This window comes from Neolamprologus multifasciatus, chromosome 10 (genome assembly GCF_963576455.1).
Source record: "Neolamprologus multifasciatus chromosome 10, fNeoMul1.2, whole genome shotgun sequence".
NCBI lineage: Eukaryota > Metazoa > Chordata > Actinopteri > Cichliformes > Cichlidae > Neolamprologus > Neolamprologus multifasciatus.
In genome coordinates, this window is record NC_140448.1 from 16,465,441 (window position 1) to 16,486,793 (window position 21,353).

General features: G+C 41.6%; 1 protein-coding gene across 1 annotated transcript in view; it reads left to right on the plus strand.

Annotated features, from left to right (window-relative positions):
- dchs1b (dachsous cadherin-related 1b) overlaps positions 1-21,353 on the plus strand; it is an 87,155-nt gene that overhangs the window by 50,080 nt on the left and 15,722 nt on the right. Inside the window, exons 5-14 of the mRNA XM_085174614.1 lie at positions 10,049-10,237; positions 12,029-12,260; positions 12,386-12,622; positions 13,185-14,246; positions 14,460-14,647; positions 14,870-14,966; positions 15,070-15,227; positions 17,410-17,850; positions 18,171-18,466; positions 18,558-18,673. Coding sequence (XP_085030740.1) covers positions 10,049-10,237; positions 12,029-12,260; positions 12,386-12,622; positions 13,185-14,246; positions 14,460-14,647; positions 14,870-14,966; positions 15,070-15,227; positions 17,410-17,850; positions 18,171-18,466; positions 18,558-18,673 — 3,016 coding nt within the window. The remainder of the gene's footprint in view (positions 1-10,048; positions 10,238-12,028; positions 12,261-12,385; positions 12,623-13,184; positions 14,247-14,459; positions 14,648-14,869; positions 14,967-15,069; positions 15,228-17,409; positions 17,851-18,170; positions 18,467-18,557; positions 18,674-21,353) is intronic.

A 21,353-nucleotide genomic window follows, 5' to 3' on the forward strand; every position in this document is an offset into this window, starting at 1 on the left:
GTCCTTAGTGTTGCAGAAACACTGTTGACACGTGACTGATGAGGCCACGATGAATCTGTCCAGTGGCCACAGGGATCACATCCAGGAAGCTGGACTAAATTGGTGGAGGGTTGCAGAGGCTTATAGACACTATTTTGGTTAAGTGGAGCGAAGCTGTGCAATCAACGAGGATAAGCCTGAACCGCTGTGTCGCGTGTTTAGAGGTCATTGTGTGTATCTATTTGTGAATGAACTTGAACCGTATTATTGAGAGGGCAGGAGTTTTTCCTGCTGGCCCGAGATTAGAAAAGTTTGTCTAAACATCTGAGACTAATGAAAAGATGGTGGTAAAGACGTTTATTTTAAATCTATAAAACATCAGCTTTGTCAGGATAAGCTCACCAGGAGTATATAAACATGGAGATGGGTCTTCCAAGAGAGCATGGCTGACTTAGTACCACATTTTTTTTCAGATGTTTTGTCTTCACTTTGTTGATCACAGAGTCTTATTTAGAAATGTTTTTAGATCTCCGGAGAAGATTTAAATCCTTTTCTACTCCCTCAGCAGCTGTCTTCATGATAGATCGATCAAGTCACACCTATTGATCTTCTCGTTTCTGTGCTTTCTTTTTGCTGTCACAGATGGACTAATCAATAGCCTTAATCAGAACTGCTCACTGTGCACTGCGACTTTCCACAAAACGCAGGCACACAAAAATACTGTATATAGGAATACACATCTTCTAGTTTGCAAAAACCACACAATGAAATAATGACCAGCAGAACAGACAACTGATTTTACTGAGTGGAACTAACATAACTTTAGGAGTCTCACAAAGCACCGAAATACTGTTTTCACTTGATAATAGATTTTATTTTTTGCTGTGTATATACTTTAACATGATAGCAGATGTCCTAAAGGGGTAAAGAAAGTGGTAATATGACTAGTTCCAAATTTTATTACTGTGCCTCTGTCTGTTTCTCTGTTTCCTTGCAGATGCACTATGAACATAAATTACAAATTGGAAACAGTAATCAACAAGCAGATGCTAACCCTCAAATTCCATGCACTGACTTCAGCACCCGAGAAAATAAAATCCTGTGGTGTGGCAATTCAGGAAAAAAAAAGAAAGAAAGAAATTCCAAGATCTTTCTCTTTGTCATGTTTTTATTGGATAAACCGCTGAAATGCCCAAAATTTATATATACACACACGTCTGCTCCCATTCTGAGACAAAGGCTGGAGCAGAAACACAGATGCATCCTCTTAAACACATACCGCTGTTTTTGATCGCTGGAGGATTTAAAATTACCCAGAGTGGTGTCCCTGAGGCAACTGTGAGCCGCTCACTCTCAATCATTCATCCTTTCATTCATTCAAAAGCCCAACAGTTCAGACAGTCTCAGACAGCAGTCCCGCATCTGAGCTGGTCCAGCGCCTATCCGTCTTTGTGCTCTACTTTTTAATTACTGTTTTCTTCTCATCTTTGAAGCAAACTTGCAACTGAAAGACAACAAGTGACAATCTTTGGTCGCTTTGTATCACAGACCTTACTGCTTAAATCAGAGACGGTGCCCTGAAGAATTTACTTTCATGCATCAGGTTTACTCCTGCAGTAGTGTGATAACTTTGAGATAAAACAGAACCGGTACACTGTTGATCAGCAGCATAACAGCGCTCAGCCTCATTAAGTTCACAAATGTCTGAATTTGATTGCGGAATAAGGATCATTTGCATTGATTTCCCTAATTATGCTTAAAAGCAGCTATAATATTGAAAACTCTTGATAATTACAGAACATACAGCTTCTATTGTACACAGGCTTAGGACCATTTAAATAGGAACGATTATGCTTATTTTAAACTTCATGTTTTTCTTCATGGGCTCCACTACAGTAGTGTTGCATGATTCACAGTTCACAATAATCCTTATTTTTCTTCTTTACTGCAGGTATTGGTGCATCCCCTCAGTTCACCATCTAAAAACAGAGAATCTCTTTAACAGCAGGTTGCTGCTTAAGGATATCTCCTCTACCTGACAACATCAGAAATCAAATGTTTAGAGCTATGTGAAGCCTAAACCTTTGGCGCACGTGGGTTATTTGCACATATGGTGGCTTCTTTATTTAAAACACTGTCCTGGCTTAATATGAGCATCCACAGTTTTAAACATGACAAAAAAAGAAAAAGCATAATAAGCTCATTTGAATGACCACAAGTTAAAACAGATGTCACCAGAACCCATAGTTATGGTACCTTAATGCCAAAATGAATTTAATGACTAGTAACATCAATCAGTCAAACAACAATTAAGGATTATCTGTGGTATAAAAATGTGCTAAAAATGCAACCAGTGGCTTCATAATGGATTTTAGAAACCAATGAGTAAAGTCATGGTAGCTACATCCATCTCTTATATTTTCTATGGTACTTACTACTGAATTTTTGGTGTGAGGCTGTGACATCCCTGAAAGTTAAAGTTACTTTTTATCTCTGGGTGGCACACACAACATTCCTTCTTTGATCTTAATACCTGACCTCGGTCTCCTCATTAGCTTTCTTGTTAGCAGCTAGCCACAATAAAATGTCTGGTATTTCGCAGATATGCAGGTCTTTTGCTAGCAGCTGCCGCACCAGTCAGAGTCGGTTCACTGAGGCCTGAGATGGGGTTTAAACGGCTATAAATATTTAACAATAAGTAAAAAATAGGTCTGATAAAGCCAGCTGTCAGTCAGAGCCCAGCGAATTCACTTTGAAAAAGAGGGGAGAGGCAGGCACAGAGACACACATACACAGCGCACGTAAAATTGCACAAGAGTAGCCAGATTGCAGGGCTTTGCACAAGATAGGATCGCTACCATCTAAATCTCCTGCGTTTCTTATCACTCCACAGAACCCAGTAAAGTGATGTCATCCCACATTGGGCTCCTCTATCACTGTCCATCCCTGTAAACAGCTTTTTATCTCCTGCTGACCTCTCTTTTAACCTCCATTCACAACCCTTTTTTCAGAAAAGAGATGGCGAATTTGTTCTTGACTCATATTCTGATAGTTTGATTCTGATGGCTGACGTTGTCATATGGTAAAAATTTAAATCTAAAGTAATATTCTGAGTGTGTTTAGGGGGAAAAACAACCTCATATTAAAATAGTCAACGGAGCAGTCAGAACTAACTGCCGATTGTTTTGATAATTTATGTATCAGAATAAGTAGTCTTTGTTTCTAGCTTCTTTAATGAAAGAGAAGTTGAAGAAAATCTGGAGTAATCATGTCCACAAAGTGGTGTGATCATATGCTCGATCGTAACTCATTTCACTTATTGTGGTCTTGATCTCTTTTGGTCAGCAGAACCCTACGGCTGCGCTGCCTTTTCCACGATTTTAAGCAATGTATAATTGCACTTCAGTGAAGCCAAATGGCCACTCCTATCACCATTCTGTTGTTTCAAAGTGCTGAAGCGAGCCGCCCATTCAAAGTAACAGATTTCTGCTCTGACCCATCTGCCGCTAAGCTTTAAATATGAGCAGGGAGTGACAGCACATTGGTAAACCAACACTGGTAAAGCGTTCCTGGTGTCCTTTAACATGTGAAGCATCCCAAAGATAAACTTCCTAACAAACACCACATGTCCGCATGTTAAACTCCACAGGCTAAAGCTCTACCTACGCTACACTTTACTGCTAAGCTTTCAGCGTGGACCATCTTAGAAATGTGCCTCGTTGTGTGCGTGTATACAAGTATGTATATGCACATTTGTGGGAGACAGAGGAAAAACAGAGTTTTTGGTGACCATCACCCCTTATTATGTTCATTAATAGTAATAGCATTCTTTCTTCCAAATATAGAAATCAATCTCTCGCTCTTGCTCGGTCTCTTTCACCTCCCTCCCCTTCCCTTTCTTTCAGAGGTTTGATGTTCCTAATCATTTCCAGCCATGAACTCCACATGAAAGACAACAAGTACTTGGCGTAATAGAGTGCTGAAAGAACGAGTGAAAGAGAGGGAGAGAGAGAGGGCAGAAAAGAGTCGAGACTGTATAAAAGAAAAGGAAAGGTCAAGGGAGGAATAGCTATTGAAGGAGAAGGGAGATGAGGCCTCAATCCTCCTCTTTCCCATTTCAAGGTCTCATGTTATCGTTAGCCCAGCCTTTTGTTCTTCTGCCAGGATATTTCCCCTCCTTCATTTCCCTCTCCCACCTTCCCCTCCTTGCGCTCCTTCCCTTCCATATATCTTAATTGTACCCATAGTGCCTTAGCTCATTGGCAACAGCAAGTCAGAGATTGATTCTGAGACTTGAGAATGCCTAATATGAGGAATGCAGCTCACTAGCGAGCAAAGGAATGTACGAGTGGAAAAAGAGCAAGACAAGTTAAATGAATGCTTTCTCTCCATCTGACACGGCGTAACCTTTAAATAACTTTTAAATCAAACAGCTTCGGCGTATGTGCAATTACCCAGCAGTGATGCATTCTGCTCACTAGCTAGCTCCAGATCCAGTATGCTCTTTTATGGTCACTGCTGTTCATGTAAAGAAAAATTCCATTTTATTAAGCACGGGTATAATTTTAGAGGGTTTTTTTGTGGGGGCCATTATTTAAAGTGACTATAATATGCTCGCGCTCATTAAAGCTAATTTTGTAATCTGGCAGTGCAGTGACATCCATAAAATGAGTTTAATGGAGGAAAGGAGCAAGACCATGGAAAGTCATGGTAAACAGTCAACTGGTTTTTTTTTTCATTTTTTTTTTTAAATAAATAAAATCTCACTTTTGCCAAACTAGAAAATGAAGATTAGAAAAAAATCTTAAGAACAACAGTTTTTCTTTTATGTAACTGAGGAAAAAACTGTCAGAGAATAAGTAAACATGACTAAGAATAAGTGGCAGTTAAATGCCACGGAGATGGTGGCCAAAGCTAATAAGTTAGACTGTAGCTGTAGTAGTGATATCATCGTAGAGCATCGATATTAGGCTTCTTCTTGGCCCGTCTGACTCAACCACTGATGATGGCTATATAAACATTCAGGCCTGGCACTAGTCAGAAGGAAAAAAAAGTAGATTAGATCAGGACAGCTCTCTGTGTTTTACAGGTTTTACCATCAAAGCTTATAGATGCTCTCTCCCCTTCTCTGTCTCTCTCATGAGAAGCTGTAAAAGAACCTGAGCTGCGGCAGAACCGCAGCTGTGTCCGAGAAGCTGTGCGCAAGCTCCCTTTGACATTAGCTGATGTTTTACAGAGACAAACTGCAGAGAACAGCAGGATCTATCTGGACCTGCGCCCACATCTGGAGAAGATGAAAAAAGATGGGTTGGAAAAGAGTGCAAAAAAAAAGAGTATGGCAAAAGGTATAAAGTCATGAGTATAATGAAAGAAAGGACATAAAATAAGGTGAAAAGAGGAAAAGCATAATCTAGTACAGAAGTAAGAGCATATAAAACCTGAAATGGGGTCAGCTGATGTAATACTTGTATCTATTGAGGCGTGAAAGTAAAGTATGGGCAGTTCTAAAGAAAAAGACTTTGACCCACTGGTATCATTAAACATTACCTGTTAGCTTACACCACACCCTAGACAGGAGACCGCTCCGTCTCTGCATCACAAACTAATACTGACAGATAAATCTCTTTCACTCATGACCTGCGCTGAATGGCAGAGCGTGAGGCGTGTATCTGACATCTAAGTGGACCCTTGGTGAGACATCCAGTCTTTTTCAGAGAGAATTAGAGTAACAGTAGGCACATAACAGAAAAGCTAAGTGGAAAGGTAGAGAGACGAGGGACACAAAAAAGGGAACAGTTGTGAAGAAGAGTGAGGCAAATGAATGATGAGGTCTGGCTCTTTGCTAATGCTCCGGTGAGTGATCGCTCTTCTACTGTCCCAGCCAAGGATGAATGGCTCTCTGTGGACAAAAAAACTCCCAGCCTCAGTCCTGGGTGAATCTGATACTCGGCACGCTCTTCGCGACTGTTTTTCACATCGCCCTCGGAAGGCTTTTACTTCAAACTTCAGCTGTGCCTTTTAACAGATATACAGTCAGTCAATGGACTGCACCATAGGCAAATCAAAACTGTGTTTTTATGTATGACAGCGTTTGATGCATTTCAAATTCAGATGCTTAAGTGAAGCATTGTTTCTTTTGTTTTTTTTAAAGTCATTTTGTGTTTCACTGCTAAGCCAGAAAGGAAGTTATAAATATGGAATTTCAGTTGATGCACTTTGGAAAGCATTTAGGACTTCACATACAAGATCTAGAGGTTAGTTACAATAAAATGACATTTTAGCCATGTTGCCTGCTTTTTTTTACTCAGTTGAATATTTCCATCCAAACGGCTTTATTGCACACGGAGCCCTGGTATGAGGTTCCTCGTACTAATGGCTGATTTGTGTTATCTTAACCCGCTGCTATCACTAAATTCCTGGCTTATTTTTTTCAATCTTTTCTCTAAAAATTTCTGCCTTTTCATACGTCAGGTGTGATATCAGCGTTCCCAAAGAAAGTAACCACATTAGTGGTTTTGCAAGATTTAGCCCATTAACTGCAAATTGTGTATACTTAGCATTACTGCCAAAGTGAACCACAGTTCAGGCATTTACCACCTTCCAGGCAGCCATTAGTTTCTCTTTGCTCCACTAAAATGTAAAAGATCAACTTGCAAAACCACTATTATTGTCCTTTCATGTCATATCGAGGACAAGGAAATGAATCTTTTTGGACTTTTTGTTTACAAAACAGATTCTCTAATAACTTGACTATAAATATGCACAAACCCACAGAGAGACTCAGATGTTAAAAGGTAGAGACGGGTGTCTGTTTTTGTGTTACTATGTAGCTACATGTTTACCTCCAGGAGGTACGATAAGGAGAAGTTAAGCAGAGGCGAAGCAGGCTGTTCATGGAGCACAGAGCAGGCTCCCTCGTTGGAGCGATTCGTCCCTGGCAGCAACCCTTTTCTGGCCTACCAGACCCCTTGATTTATGAAGACATGTCAAGTGTGTGTGTTTACAAGATTACCTTATTGGCTTTAAACCTGTGCTACTTTTTTTGTAAGTCGAGATAAGAGCTGTAGGTTACGGCAACAAATTGGAGGGGGAATTTCTGATATCTTATGGCATCCATCCTGCCGGCCTGTGCAGTCTAAACTAAACACTGGTGCCATACTGTCAGATGGATTGACAGAGGAAGAAATGACTGATTTAGATGACCCTGTAAGCCCATGTCTTTTCAGGATTGTTGATTTGATACACATCTCCTTTAAAGATATTGTCATGTGCTCCATTCTTAAAGTTTTAACTCTGCATTTTTTTTATGTCGCACTTTGGCTTTTGAACAACACAGCCACTGTACTGTATACGGTTTGTAGCAGCATGAAAGCACAAATCATTTTGTCTTTGTTTTATAGCTCCCGTGGTTTATGTGAAAGTGAGCTTTTGAGCCATTTTCTACCACAGTCTTGTGTTTTTGTCTTGCATATTTTTCCAGCATGAAGAATCCATACCATACTGTTTGGGTTTTTACATTTTAGTGCATGGAGAATCAATGTGCTGCTCTTCTTTTTCTTCCCAGACTCCCTGTGCAGGTTTTTTTCCCAGTCCAAGTCCATTAAAAAAAAAGAGTATTTCAATACTGTAACCCATGTGTGTCATATAAGCCCAGCAAATTTAATTACACCTCCTGTGTTGCCCTACTTATGGTCGAACATCCTCTGCCCTGTCTTTATGGAGACATACCTTTTGGGGTAAATATAGAGGTGACATGTCCAAGTGGGCGGTCATGGATGTTTAATTATAATTAGTGAAAAAATTGGGATCATCATATATACAAGCACGTGGACAATGGCCCAAATATTGTGACCACAGGTGGCTAATCCATCACAGACAGCTGGGAAGATATGATGAACATTCAGACATGAACCTAGATCCTGAAGATAGCATAGTCTCAACATTGTACTCAATAGGAAGTCCCAGCGATGATCTAAATCCCCCTTAGGTGTAAACACAGAACAAAAAAAGAGGCACATTATAACCCCTAAAATCCACGACTGTCTCGCCATGGTAATGCACCAACTGTAAATGAGCTCTACTAATATTACCATGTCTTAATTTCCTATAGGAGAAACAGTATGAGTCAAGGTGGTAGTGTTCATCTGTAGCTAATAGGTAAGTGTAATGATGAAGACATGTGTTGCTGAGTTGGAAGGAAGACGAGCCGGATGTCTGCTATGGTGGTCCTGTCCTCTGTGGGGTTCTGGGCCAGAATGCGAGATTCAGATGTGTGACAAAATCATTAAATAACAAGCACAGACATAAGGAACGTGTCTTTTACTTGCATATTTTATGATTTTTATATGACTTTTGAGAAGCTAGCAGGGAGCGTGTTGCTGTATCCTTGGGCAAGATACTGAACTCCTGAGTTTTGTGTGTGTGTGAGTGTTAGATAAAAGTCCTTAGGTGAAGTAAAAAGCACCGTATGAATGTGTGGGACCTGGTGAAATAGACTTGCAGTAGAAAGTGCTTTGAGTGCTGCAATTGAGTTGAAAGGCACTATATAAATACCAATCCATTTACCATATATATTGACTGGTCATTGTAGCCATGTTTGATAATCTGTGTGTAGTCTGGATTCTGGATTTGCTTGGATCTGTGTGGAGACAAAAGAATGATAGCAGCCAGCATAATTAAGTTTTGAAATTATGAGCTATTATCTGACACTGGTTTAGCTTTTTCTTATAGCTTTTTGTCCTCATCAGTAGGCAGTGACTAGAACAGGAAGTGTTAGCCCAAAAATCTGCTGGCTGCACTGAGTGTGGTAAGACCAGCTGTTAGCCAGGGCTGTAACTTCTAAAATGTTTTCTTATAAAATTACTGCTTATTTCTTAAACAAAAACTATCCAATATTCTCCAAGTCTGAAAATAAAAGCTGTTTTTTTTCTATATAATACTGTGTCTTAGACAAGCTTCCTTTGTCAGAAAAAAATAAAAACCTAAATCCAAGATTTCAGATGTTGTAAGTTACTGTTGTTGATTTACCGTAAGAGAAGCGACTGTACTACTGAGAGGGAGCGATGTCGTGAGGCCTCTTGGCTCACCTTCAAGGCTTGGACATCTGAGCAACAATGTTACTTTTAACAAGGACCATAAATGCCACCAAACAAAGTTATGGAGCCGTGCAGAACTTCAGTCAGAAGCAGCACCCCAGAGAACACAGGCCGTTTCCTTTTTGTGTTTTGCAAGGAAATCTTTGTGGTATTATAAATGTTTTAATAGAATTTGTCAGCACATACGGGTTAATGTATATTTATGTGGTGGGTGCTTTTCAGTTTGTGTTGTAAAACAAAAAGGATGTTAGGTAAATATGAGCAAATGGGTCTGAGGTTGGGCCATGCAGACCTGTTTAGAGGAAAGAAATAGAGAAATTTTCTGAGGTGTATCTAAGTGGTTTTCAAGTCGTGGTGTGTGTGTATCAGTCTGAATCATAGTTCAGTGTGATATGAAAGCCATCGTGTGCCACTTGACTTTTTCACATACATTAGTGCCTTGTTTGAAGCCATAAACATCCACATTCTCTTCTCTTCTCTTCTCTTCTCTTCTCTTCTCTTCTCTTCTCTTCTCTTCTCTTCTCTTCTCTTCTCTTCTCTTCTCTTCTCTTCTCTTCTCTTCTCTTCTCTTCTCTTCCCCTCTATATGGATGGTTTCTTTTGCCAGCTTTTCAAACACACCATTGGGGAGATCTAATTTTTTTTACATACCGCAATCTGCGGTATATAAAAAAGAATTGCTCTCACAGGTGCTCGTTTTTATAGTAGTCTGGAAATCATAACAAGTAGTGCTATGGTGTGTGATATTTGGACAAGTGCAGATGTATGGGCCTATGAGGTGATTGTGTTATGGGACATTATTGTGATAACAGAAAGGCCCTTAGCTCGTATATAATAGTCATGACACATGTAGGATTTATTTCATGCAGATTGTGGGACCTGCTGGATGTGATGGTTTTTGAAATCCTTATGTGTCTCTTAGGCTAGTTGGCACTGGCGAAGCATCTGTCTTACATTGGTCTCTTTTCCCCTCAGGTATCGGCCACAGATGAGGACCGTGGTTCTTTTGGTACTATAAGCTACAACCTGGGTTCAAGCTCTGGAAACACATTGCCAACTCAGTTTACCATCAACAAGGAGACTGGCCAACTTTGCACCAGCACAGCTCTGGACCGGGATGAGGGACTGGACAAGTTTGACCTGACTGTCACAGCAATAGATGGAGTAAGTAACTACAGAAAATTGTTGTAAGCTCTGCAAGGTTGAGATCTTACCAGAATACTCCTCGAAACATCAAGTGACATTTGAGGAATATGCTTCATTACTTTCTTGCAAAGAGACAGGATTGAAAGCTCTCTGTATGATAAATTTTAATGTGGGAAAACTAGTAGCACCATCCTGCTAAACTGCAATATGTATTTCTTATATTTGGATAGATTCCAGTTTTTCTCAATTGCTTTGATGCAATGTTCACATCAGTTTATAGGATGGCAGTGAGACTTAGGGATAGGTTAAAACAGAGGTAGATAATCCTTTAAAGGGAGCAGATGGAAGAAGAAGAAGCAGTAGGTGTTTTAAGAACTGCATTAAGACTGGTGAGAATTACATTCCTGATGTGAGAACTGCATGTTAAATGTGAGAAAAAGTGTAACGACATATGTGTTAATTAGTGATCCTTAGAGATTCTGTTGGAAATTCCTGTTTTCAGAGAAAATAAAATGTGCTTTTATGTGTTCCTCGTGCTAAGCTAAGCTAACCAGCCACAGTTACATATGGAGCATTTCAGCTACCTCTTTGAATCAAAGCAAATGCACATTAAATGCTGAAGTAATCCCTCATGCTTTGCATGTTTTTGCAATCAAAGCCTAATTATTTGTAACTGAAATAGACTTCTGATGGAGATGGAAAAAGTCAAAGGCTCGAACTTCAACGAAAGTCACGGCATTAGTTCTGTAGCTAGATGAGGGATATTTCAGCTGATTGAAGTTGCTTCATGACAAAACACGTTGCCTGTTGCATATGTAATATTTCTCCTGATCAAAGTGACAGGGTTAAAGCAAATTAAAGAAGTCTAAAGCTGCACTCGAGTAAATCTGATCAAAGTGACAGGACGTGTTTAATGAGGACACTATCCAGTTCCTCGGCAGCTGGGCAAAACAATCAGAGGGAACTCCAAGAGGGATAAGGTTAAACTATCAGTTATTCCCAAAGGATTGACTTAAATAGGAATTGAAACTCCTATTTCAATAGTACATGTAATATACCATTGAATCTCTTGATCATTGTTGGCTTACATAAGGTAATAGAAACGCAAGAATTGTTGTAAATTTGTTATTGTTAGTCATCGTGGTCCTGTAGTGTTACCTGCTCATTTCCAAATACTCAGCTCGGGTCTGCCCCTTGTCTCAGCTGTTTGTGTTTTTAATGGTCTCATAAAAAGAGATAGTGTAATGAGTGCAAACTCTATTCATTGACTAATGCATTCAACAGCATGGAGATAAAACTGTTCTAATAGTTTAATACTTTTAAAAGCCCTGCATTGTTACTTTTCACTGGGGGTAATACACAGAGTCAATGCTGTTTTCCTTGTTACACTGTGCTAGAAGGCAGGGAGACGTTGGTTTAACTTAACTAGCTCTTCTTATGGTTTAGCATCCAGTTATGGGTCAATAGTCAAGTCAGCAGAGCTCTGATATATCATTCGAGTTGTGGTTTCTGCTAAAGACAGCACATAAAACATGGATGTAGCTTCTGTGATGTCACCAACTGATGTGTGGATAATCCTGATAACCTACAGTAAATAACTTTCAGAAACTTTTAGAGCTGTTGGGCTGTTGATAGCAGCAAAGCAGGTTAAAAAAGCAGATTACACAGCACAATACAGTATTCCTCCTGCTGATCCAGTCTAGCACTGTCCTTTTCTTCTTTGTGCCTCCTCATGTAAGGTGGCTTAGCTTGCTGATACTTAAGGGTTTTCTGTATTCAAATAAACTAGATCAAGCATTTCCTTTACAGGGTGGTCTAAGTTCAGTAGCCCGTGTGAGGGTCACGGTGGTGGACATCAATGATAACCGGCCCATCTTCTATCCAGTCCTGTACACGGTCAGTCTCAGTACCCATAGTGCTCCAGGAACATCTGTCGTCAAGGTAACAGCCAATGACCCTGATGTCGGAGAAAACGGAAGAGTAACCTACCGCACTGTACCTGGAGGAGGATCTAGTTTCTTTACCCTTAATAAGGACACAGGTGTGTAGTGTTTTATTATTATTGCATGTGCAGCACAATCATGTATGTTACGACCGTAACCAAGACATGTGAAAATGACTCACATAAAAATGAACTTGTTGTCTGTATGTATCTATTTTTTGCAGGTGTGATCTCTCTCTCCCGCTCACTCCATGGCAAAGCCAACACGGTAATCTCCATGGTCATATCGGCTGAGGATGGGGGCGGTCTTACAGCACTGGTAAATGCCAGAGTGAACGTGAGCGTCGTGGGGGGCTCAGTGGCGTCTCCGGTGTTTGAACAGGCACAGTACTTCTTTACCGTGTCGGAGGATGTTCTCAGGGGGACGGCAGTGGGAGTGGTTCGTGCTTCTGCCAAGACAGGTGAGGCCCTTGTACGCTCACATGCTTTATTGGATTCCTGGGTCTGCTTTGGTTATTTCAGGCTTGCTTTTAACACTTGCATACTTCCCTAGTGAGAAGCAGCTCTGTGCGGCTTGCCCATTTTCATCTTCCTGACAAGTACCAGGACAAAAATGCACTAATGGGCTGCAGCATGATGCCTTATCTCTCGAGTAGTTGTAGAAATAACCAAGCAACAATTGTAAACACTCCATTAAGAAATCACATCCGCCTCACGGTGCACAATTTACTGGCGATTATTTTCTACTCGCACTCCTATTTTCGCTCACGGTTAATGATGGATTTTAATTGGGATGTAATTTTGAGTCAGAATAATCAGTGGTGTAGTGGACAGATGGCTGTGGTGGTATACAAGGCTCTCAGTGAATCTGATTCTTGGTCTTCATATTATTATTTCTTAGTAAACATTTAATATTTCAACCTCAGTTGTTTTCTGTTTTATTGTATTTTAATTTGAAAATCCCACAATTTCCATTGTGGCATAATTTCTCACTATTTACTTACATCTTCTGTCTTCCATCAGGTGGCTCTAAGGATATTTTCTACTCTATTTCATCTGGAGACCCTCATGGCTACTTTACAGTGGACAGCGCCTCTGGTACCATTCGCACAGCCCTTCCTCTGGATCACGAGACCTGCCCCAGTCTTGACCTGGAGATCCAGGCACGATTTGGCTCTCCTCCGGCATATGGAATCAGCCGGGTACACATAACCATTGCAGACATCAACGACAATGCCCCTACCTTCCTGCCATCCTCATCAGAGTCCCTTCTTTTACCCGAGATCACCAAAATGGGGACGATTATCTACCGTATTCAGGCCACCGACAAGGACTCCGGCCATAACGGTCAGCTCAGCTTCGATCTGGTGTCTGCTGGGGCTGCAGGCAGCAGTGGCCAGAGGACATTTGGTGTTGACAGGGGCAGTGGGGAGGTACGTCTAATTGGGAGTTTATCATATGAAAGTGTCCCTCGCTATGACCTTCAGGTGGTTGCCAAGGATGGTGGCGCGCCTCAACTTAGCTCCACCTTCACCCTTGTGGCCCACATCCAAGCACAAGACGCACAAGGCCCAAACTTTGATACCCTTACGTACCGCGTGGAGCTACGTGAAAACACCCCTCTAAACACGCGTTTCCTTCAGGTCCGTGCACTTAACAGAGAAGCTTCTGGAAATGGTGGAAGCTCCTCCTCATCATCATCTTCCTCCTCTATTTCCTACCGCCTCAGACCTGATGGTGATGCCGCAGGTTTTGGCATCATGCCAGATAGCGGTTGGCTGTTTGTTCGGAGCTCTTTAGACCGAGAAGTCAAAGACATGTTCCTGTTGACTGTTCTTGCCACCTCGGGCCCAGGAGGTGCAGGAAGAACCGGCAGCGCGACCGTCCGGGTAACAGTGACGGATGAAAATGACAACTCCCCTCGACTGAGCCAGGAGAGGGTGTTTCTGGCTGTTAGAGAAAACCTGCACGCAGGAACGGGCTTCGGCAGGGTTTCTGCAACGGACAGAGACGCAGGACTAAATGCTCGACTCACCTACAGGCTGCTGCACACAGACAGGCATTTTCAGATTAACTCGCAAACAGGTAACAATAAACACCGTAACCATAACACAAATAGGGATAATAGTACACTTTTTTTTAACTGTGCTGCACAGCATGAAATGTAGTTACTTCATAAGCAGTGATAATACCAGCATAATTTCCCTTGAGGAGTTGATGATTTGCTCTTTCTCAATTAAATTAAATTAACACGGTAATTACTCAACGGCTTCCCTCGTGTCTTTTTTTTTGCTTTAGGTGAGATTAGCACCCGCCTTGCACTGGACAGAGAGCAGCAGTCCAGCTATCAGGTTATTGTGGTTGTACAGGACGGGGGTACGCCCCCTCGCAGTGCAACAGGGACTGCACATATCACTGTGCTGGATGAAAATGACCACGCCCCCAGTTTCATTCATGCCAGGCCTGACAGGGAGCTGGTGCTTCAGGTGAGAAGGGAGGGGGAGATTAGTTATATCAGCAGGCAGCTTTGGGGGATAAATTTTATCTATCAATGAATCAAATTTTCTTCTATGCATGCTGGGGTTTTATTAGTGGGGTGTGACGTAAACCCACAGAGAGGTGGTATCGTAGCAAATTACCCTAAAAGTGAGGATTTAATGGATCTGCAGTTGCGTTCATTCCCGGTGAGTAACAATACTTCTTTGCAGGTGACTGAGGGGCTTCCATCAGGAACAGTCATGGGGACGCTGGCAGCTAAAGATCCAGACGAGGGAGAGAATGGCACCATCTATTACTCATTATCAGGTGAGCCTCATAATTCGTCTTATAGCCTTAAATTTACAGATTTTTCCACCTGCCACGGCATCCACATAACATACATCGATAATGTTTGTTTCGTTTACTTCAGGCTCCAGAGCAGAGCGTTTCTCCATCAATCCAACCACCGGTGAGCTTAGAAGCGCTTCCCCTCTGAGATTGACAGAGCGAGCCGAGTACGCCTTCACTGTGACTGCTGCCGACCACGGCGCGCCAACACTCAGCTCCACCTGCCAGCTACGAATACAAGTAAACACAATCTGCACATTTTCATATCCTCATCCAGCTGCCAAACATCTTCATATGCACTGAATTTCCAAAATATTCTGTGACGTCTCCTGATTGGACACAAAGTCTGGTGACCGAACCTAAACATCTGTGCTTCACCTCAGTCCTTCTGTGTTTCTTTCTGTAACACAAGCTGTAATTTCCTCAATCTGAGGAAAACAGTGAGCAGTTTGACTGTCAAAGGAATTTGGAAAAGAGGTAAATATGAGAAAGAGAGAAACTGAACCTGTGCCTTTATAAACAAAGAGCTCTATCCAATCTAGTGGGTGTTTCCTGATCCAAAGGTTAGAGGGGTAACTAGAACCCATGGTGCGAAAGACTGAGCTAATACGGTGAACTTTCTGGTGGAGGGTCAGTCCTCCATATCAACATACAATATCAGGAATTCAACTGCAGGAAAAAAAAAGCTTAGGAGCTCAGTGTTTTTGTGCGATGTGGTTTCAGAAGGGAAAAGGATGCTAATTACGATGGGAGTGCTTGCCTTAGATTTCGCCTGTGCACTGCTTGTGCGGCTCTGAGATTAGACAGAGGGGAAACAGGCACCTTGGAATCAAATGCTCCCAGATGAGATTTGATGAAAGCCAGCTGCATCAAATCACACAGAGAGAAAGGGAATACACCGCAGTACAGTAGCAAGCAGTGATACATGCACGCACAGAGACACGCTCGCTGTAATGACACGTTCAAACACTTGCATGAGGTAACGTTTCCAGTTAATGATTTTGAGATAACATTTCCCTTAGCTGCGCGTAAAATCAGACACACGGATACCGTTGTACACCACATGTACTACAGTACACATGATAGTTAGCCTGTACAGAGAAAAGGCAAATGAGGCGAAAAAGTATAAGTAGTGCAGTGCAGCACATTTGTTAGTGCTGCCAGCTCATTAAATTATGTGATCTGAGGAAGTGCATTTAAGCAAATTACTTAAAAAACAGACTTTCACCAGCTGTAGTCATCCATTTGGAGCTTGAGCCCAGAATTTCAGTGCAATCAGTTATTGTTTGTGTCGGCACTACAATGAAGCACGGAGGAAAAGCTGCAACATACTTCTGCTTCTACTGCTGTTTTTTTTTGTTGTTGTTTTGTTTTTTAATAAAAAATGATCAAAAGTAGTGATGTAGTCCTATAGGCACTTCAGTTATAGCAACTGGAGGCTTCAAGGATAGAGGATAGAGGCTTTTTCAGTTCTAAAAACTGATGGAAAGTCCCCAAGAATTTAACTCTTACGAGTAAGAGTTAAAAGGTTGTTATTAAAGGTCTCATGGGTCAAGTTGTGAGTGAGTGGGGGTGAGGTAGTAACAAATGGGCCTTGATAATGTGTGGATAGTAGTGCATTTCACCTGCAAATACGTGCAAAAAGTGGTCAGACTTAACCACATCATGTCCCTCCACTTTTAGTTTTAGTTTGAGTCCAATTAATGGAGGAAAAAAACCTCCACTAATCGCTATAGGTATTGAGGACAAAGGAGTGTGTGTGCCCGTGTGTGTATTTCTTGATGATGAAACCAGAAAATCTGCTTATATTTCCTCAGAGCTCTTTGATCCGTCCCAGAACAGTGTTGAACCCTGAGGTGGTTCAAAGTGTCAAAGGCCCTCTGGCTCGTATTTGTTTCCCATCGGAGCAGCCTGTAGCATATGTGGAGGTTGCTTATTGCTCTGAATTATTTGAACTGGAACACTTACAGTTTTCCCTACTATCACACCCTTCATTATTTTGTCACAGGTCACAAAGCCTGACTCTCAAGTTGAAGCCAGAATGCAGCAGTGTCAAGATATTTACTGGAAGGATTACACGTAATGCCTTCATGCACAGTGAGAGTGCCTGTGAAGGTTATTATAGCATTAACAACAAAACAGAAACAGACTACAGCCCAAGGCTATGTATAGGGATGGGTTGGGGTGAGAGCCATATAGATTCATTGTCTGCAGAATATCAGAGGAAATCAGATCTTTTAACACACGTATACAGCTTCTTGCCACTTTCCTCCTTTTTGTTACAGAGAAGTGTTGTTTCAGTCTGTTTTGGGACAGATCCAAGGATGAATTACACTGCCATCTAAATCACAATTATTATTGGAAAGACTTTACCACAAATACTCAGGAAATGTTGGTTTGACCCTAGTTTCCTTTTCTTTAGGTTCTCAGCTCTTCCAGGTCCAGCCCCAAGCCCAACGTTCTCTCTATGACCCTGAACACAGTCGAAGGGGCAGCTCCGGGCTCTGTCATTGGTTCAGTCCGTCCACCTGATCAGCATGAATCTGCTCTATTGGAAGGCCAGGTGACCTACCTGGTCGTGGGAGGGACAGATCGCGATGGGACCTTTATGGTGGACCACTTAAAGGGCGATGTGTACGTGGTCCGGGAGCTGGACTATGAGAAGGGCTCAAGATACACCCTGAACATTGAGGTGTCGGACTTCTCTCAGGCATTTCCCAGCAGCCACCTGGTGAAACTAGATATCAACGTGCAGGACAGCAATGACCATGCGCCTCAGTTCACTGAAGACCCCGTTACCATTGTGATCCACGAGAACATCGAACCAGGGGCTTCCATATACACCTTCCAAGCTGTGGATCAGGTAGGAAAGAGTGTATGGGATCAATATGCTTTCAATAAAGCACAGTTAATCTGAGTTGTGTTGTTATTCATGTTGTTTTCAGCTTTGTATTCACTGTTTTTTGTCATTGTTTAATCCTAAAATATCAGCTATTCTGTTATCTGTTAACAAAACAGACATCTTCAAATTGATCGTTTTATCCTAATAAAGTATTTTATTAATTTAATGATCAATTCATTATCATTGTTGTTGCTGTTAAATTTCCTCCAGAAGAAAAGTAGAAGGAGAATAATCTACCCAATTCCTGTCTAATTTATCCATTCTTTCTTTTTGTTTTATAGGATGGCAGTGGACCCAACAGTGAGCTGCGCTATTCCATCGAGCACTTCTGGCCTGAAACTCCTGACTTCCTCATCCTTGACCCCTCAAGCGGAGTCCTCACCCTGGGGCAGAAGTTAGACCGTGAGTCCACACCCTCCCTTTACCTTGTGGTGCGAGCCACAGACCAGGCAATGGATATCTCTCAGAGACGCTGGAGTTCGGTCACCGCCCGAGTGTTCGTGACAGACGAAAACGACAACGCGCCGGTCTTCAGCTCTCCATCTGCGGTCAGCGTCATGGAGGACCAGCCTGTAGGGTGAGTGTCACGTCAGTGTCGGTAATAAAATATCTTTGGAATCCTCAAGTGCATTTCCGTGATGATGTTTGGTTTGTGTCTTCGTTGACAGGTTTGTGATTTTGTACGTCATGGCTCGAGATTCAGACGAAGGAGAAAATGGCAGAGTATCGTACAGAATTCAGGCAGGCAACAGCGCCGGTCGCTTCAGCCTGAACCCTGACACCGGTGAGCTTTGAGGGTGGGACGTACCATTTGAAAATACTGTAATGTGAAATCGATATCTCAAGACGTAGGGAACTTTCCATGACTATCCAATTTACACTCCATCAAAAAACAAGTAAAATTCACCACATAGTTTCTTGTGCTTTAAGTGATCTAACACAGCAGGACTAGCCTGTGGCCTTTTTCTTTGGGATTTAATGATTGATGGAAGCCGCCTGGATGAACAAAACTTTCCAGAAGATCATAATTAGACACTGAAGTGCTGCTGTGTAATATTTCTTTGGAATCATACTTGGTGTCCTTTTCTTGATGGATTTGTTCATGGGAACCAATCTTTATTTGGGCTCGAGATGTGGATAGCTATTGATATTTTTTTCTTCATATGTGATCTCTTCATTGTTGGAGCGTGGTGGTGTGGGCGTGCTCAGCGCTTTCTGGGATGAGATTAACAACTACGACACAGACACTTAATGTAGCTTCCAGATGGAAGAAAGTCTTTACGCCATTACTGTGTCTGGCTCCTTAACAGGGAGGGATTTCACTTCTGGTTTGTTGCTCAGGCGTGTTGGTGTTAGGCTTTTGGTTATTAATAGCTGTAGTGACACATTGGCATGTATTGTGAGGACATGCACCAAACCCCCTGGCTAATGTGAAGGGTATCACTAGATTTATTATTGCTTATAAGTGATATATCTGCTCTGCAAGCTGTTCTAATTTTCAATTACTTTATTTTATGAACTACAATTTACATTTTATTGATTGCCTATAAAGTTCTATATCTGACTATTTAGGGCATCATTTAAGTCAGTGGTTCCCAAACTTTTTTTGCTGGGCCCCCCTTTGTTTTACAAGAAAAATGTTCACGCCCCCTGCGTGTGCACGCGCACGCACACACACGCACGCACACACACGCACGCACACATCCTCCAACCACACACATCCATATTTTGCTCCATTGCGGTTTATTTCACACCTCAAACATTTAGTAAACAATTAAGCAAATACAAGTAATCTGCAATAACTTACAGGCAGTAAGAAAATAAACTACTAACTCTTTTATGCTACGTCCACACCTACACGGGTATTTTTGAAAACGCAGCTGTTTCGTCCACGTAAACGACGTTTCGAATCACCGAAAACTGAGATTTTTTTAAAACTCCTTTTTTGCATTTACGTGTGGACGAGGAATACAGAGTTCGTCACACAACGTCAAAGGTATGTGCCTTTCTTCACGTCACGCTGTGCGCCACGTTATTGTTTACAGGAGATGAATTGCAGAATGGCAGATCGAGACAAAATACTGTTAATCTGATTATCTGCAGGTTTTACAGGCTTACATACACACGCAGTTAATGTCCCTCCATTCAGAAAGGCAGAGGCGTCACGATGTGATTATTTTACGTGTAGTAGTTTTTTTCCTGTGTAATAATATTCAACATTGCTATCAATACATTTTTCAAAAAATGCCTCTCTGTGCAAAAGGGGTTCAAAAACATAAACAACTGTGGGATACTGTTTGTCTGTGATTTGAACCAGGGAAACAAATTGTGGCAGGATCAGCCTGATATTATTTGTATCCCACTGTAACGTTACTGTATAAAGTATAGTATAGTATGTATATCTCCAAAATGTCAGGAGTAGTTAGTCATTACAACAAGTGTTTGTGAACTAAAAATCATGAATGTAGGACGAAGGGAAAACCAATTCTGCAGGGGAGACCTACCTCGGCATTCGTGCAGGTGAAACCAAAGGGAAGATTTGCTTCACCATATTTTCTAGTCTTTGGCTTAGAATGAAGTTGGTTTGGAAACATATTCAGCGATGCTTCATCTCCTGCTTTGCGTTTCTGTAGGCGCCCGTGCTAGCAGTGTCCAAGCGTTTTGTTTTTTTCCCCCCCTTATCATCCCGCGCCCCCCCTGCCATGGCTCTGCGACCCCCTAGGGGGCGGGCCCCACACTTTGAGAAGGTCTGATTTAAGTAATATGCTTGGATAAATGGATACTTGGGTGATTTATGCGCTGTGGATTAAATATTCTGTATACAGTACTTTGCAAAAGTTTTGAGCCACCCCTGATTTTTTTATATTTTGCTTCCAAGAAGCACCACTTTCTTCTAACATTTTAAAGTGCCGTTGAGGAATAGTTCTCCATGGTTTGTGAGGGTCTTTCAAAGTTCATTTTTGGACACTGGCTGCTTTTTCCCCCCTCATTTTCAGTCCAAGTCTTGGGCCTGAGCATTTTCGAAGGAATGTTTTTGTTAAAACACTTAACTCTGACCTATGAATCATTCAAACACACAAAAGGCACCTAACTCATGATTGAAGTAGTTTTTTGTCTAAGCATAAGAGACAACTTAAGGCGCTTTGTTACCAGCAGCCTGTCACATAACACATATTTTTCCCCATTTCTTTAGTCGAATCTACAAAAAATGCCAAAGATAACACACTTCAACAGACATAAAATCAGATTTTTGAAACAACAATGTGACTCCCGAAGAGCTATTAGGTGAAAACTTGGCATATCTTTCCATGCTGTGCAGTGAAAACCTAAAAAATAAAATAAAAAAGATGTGGCAGGCCTGTAAAATTAGTTATAGAATATGAACAATACATGAAAGTCATGTCCTAGAGCAACATGAAAAAACCTAACAAAAAGTTGACACAAGACTGACCCTTCAGTTGATC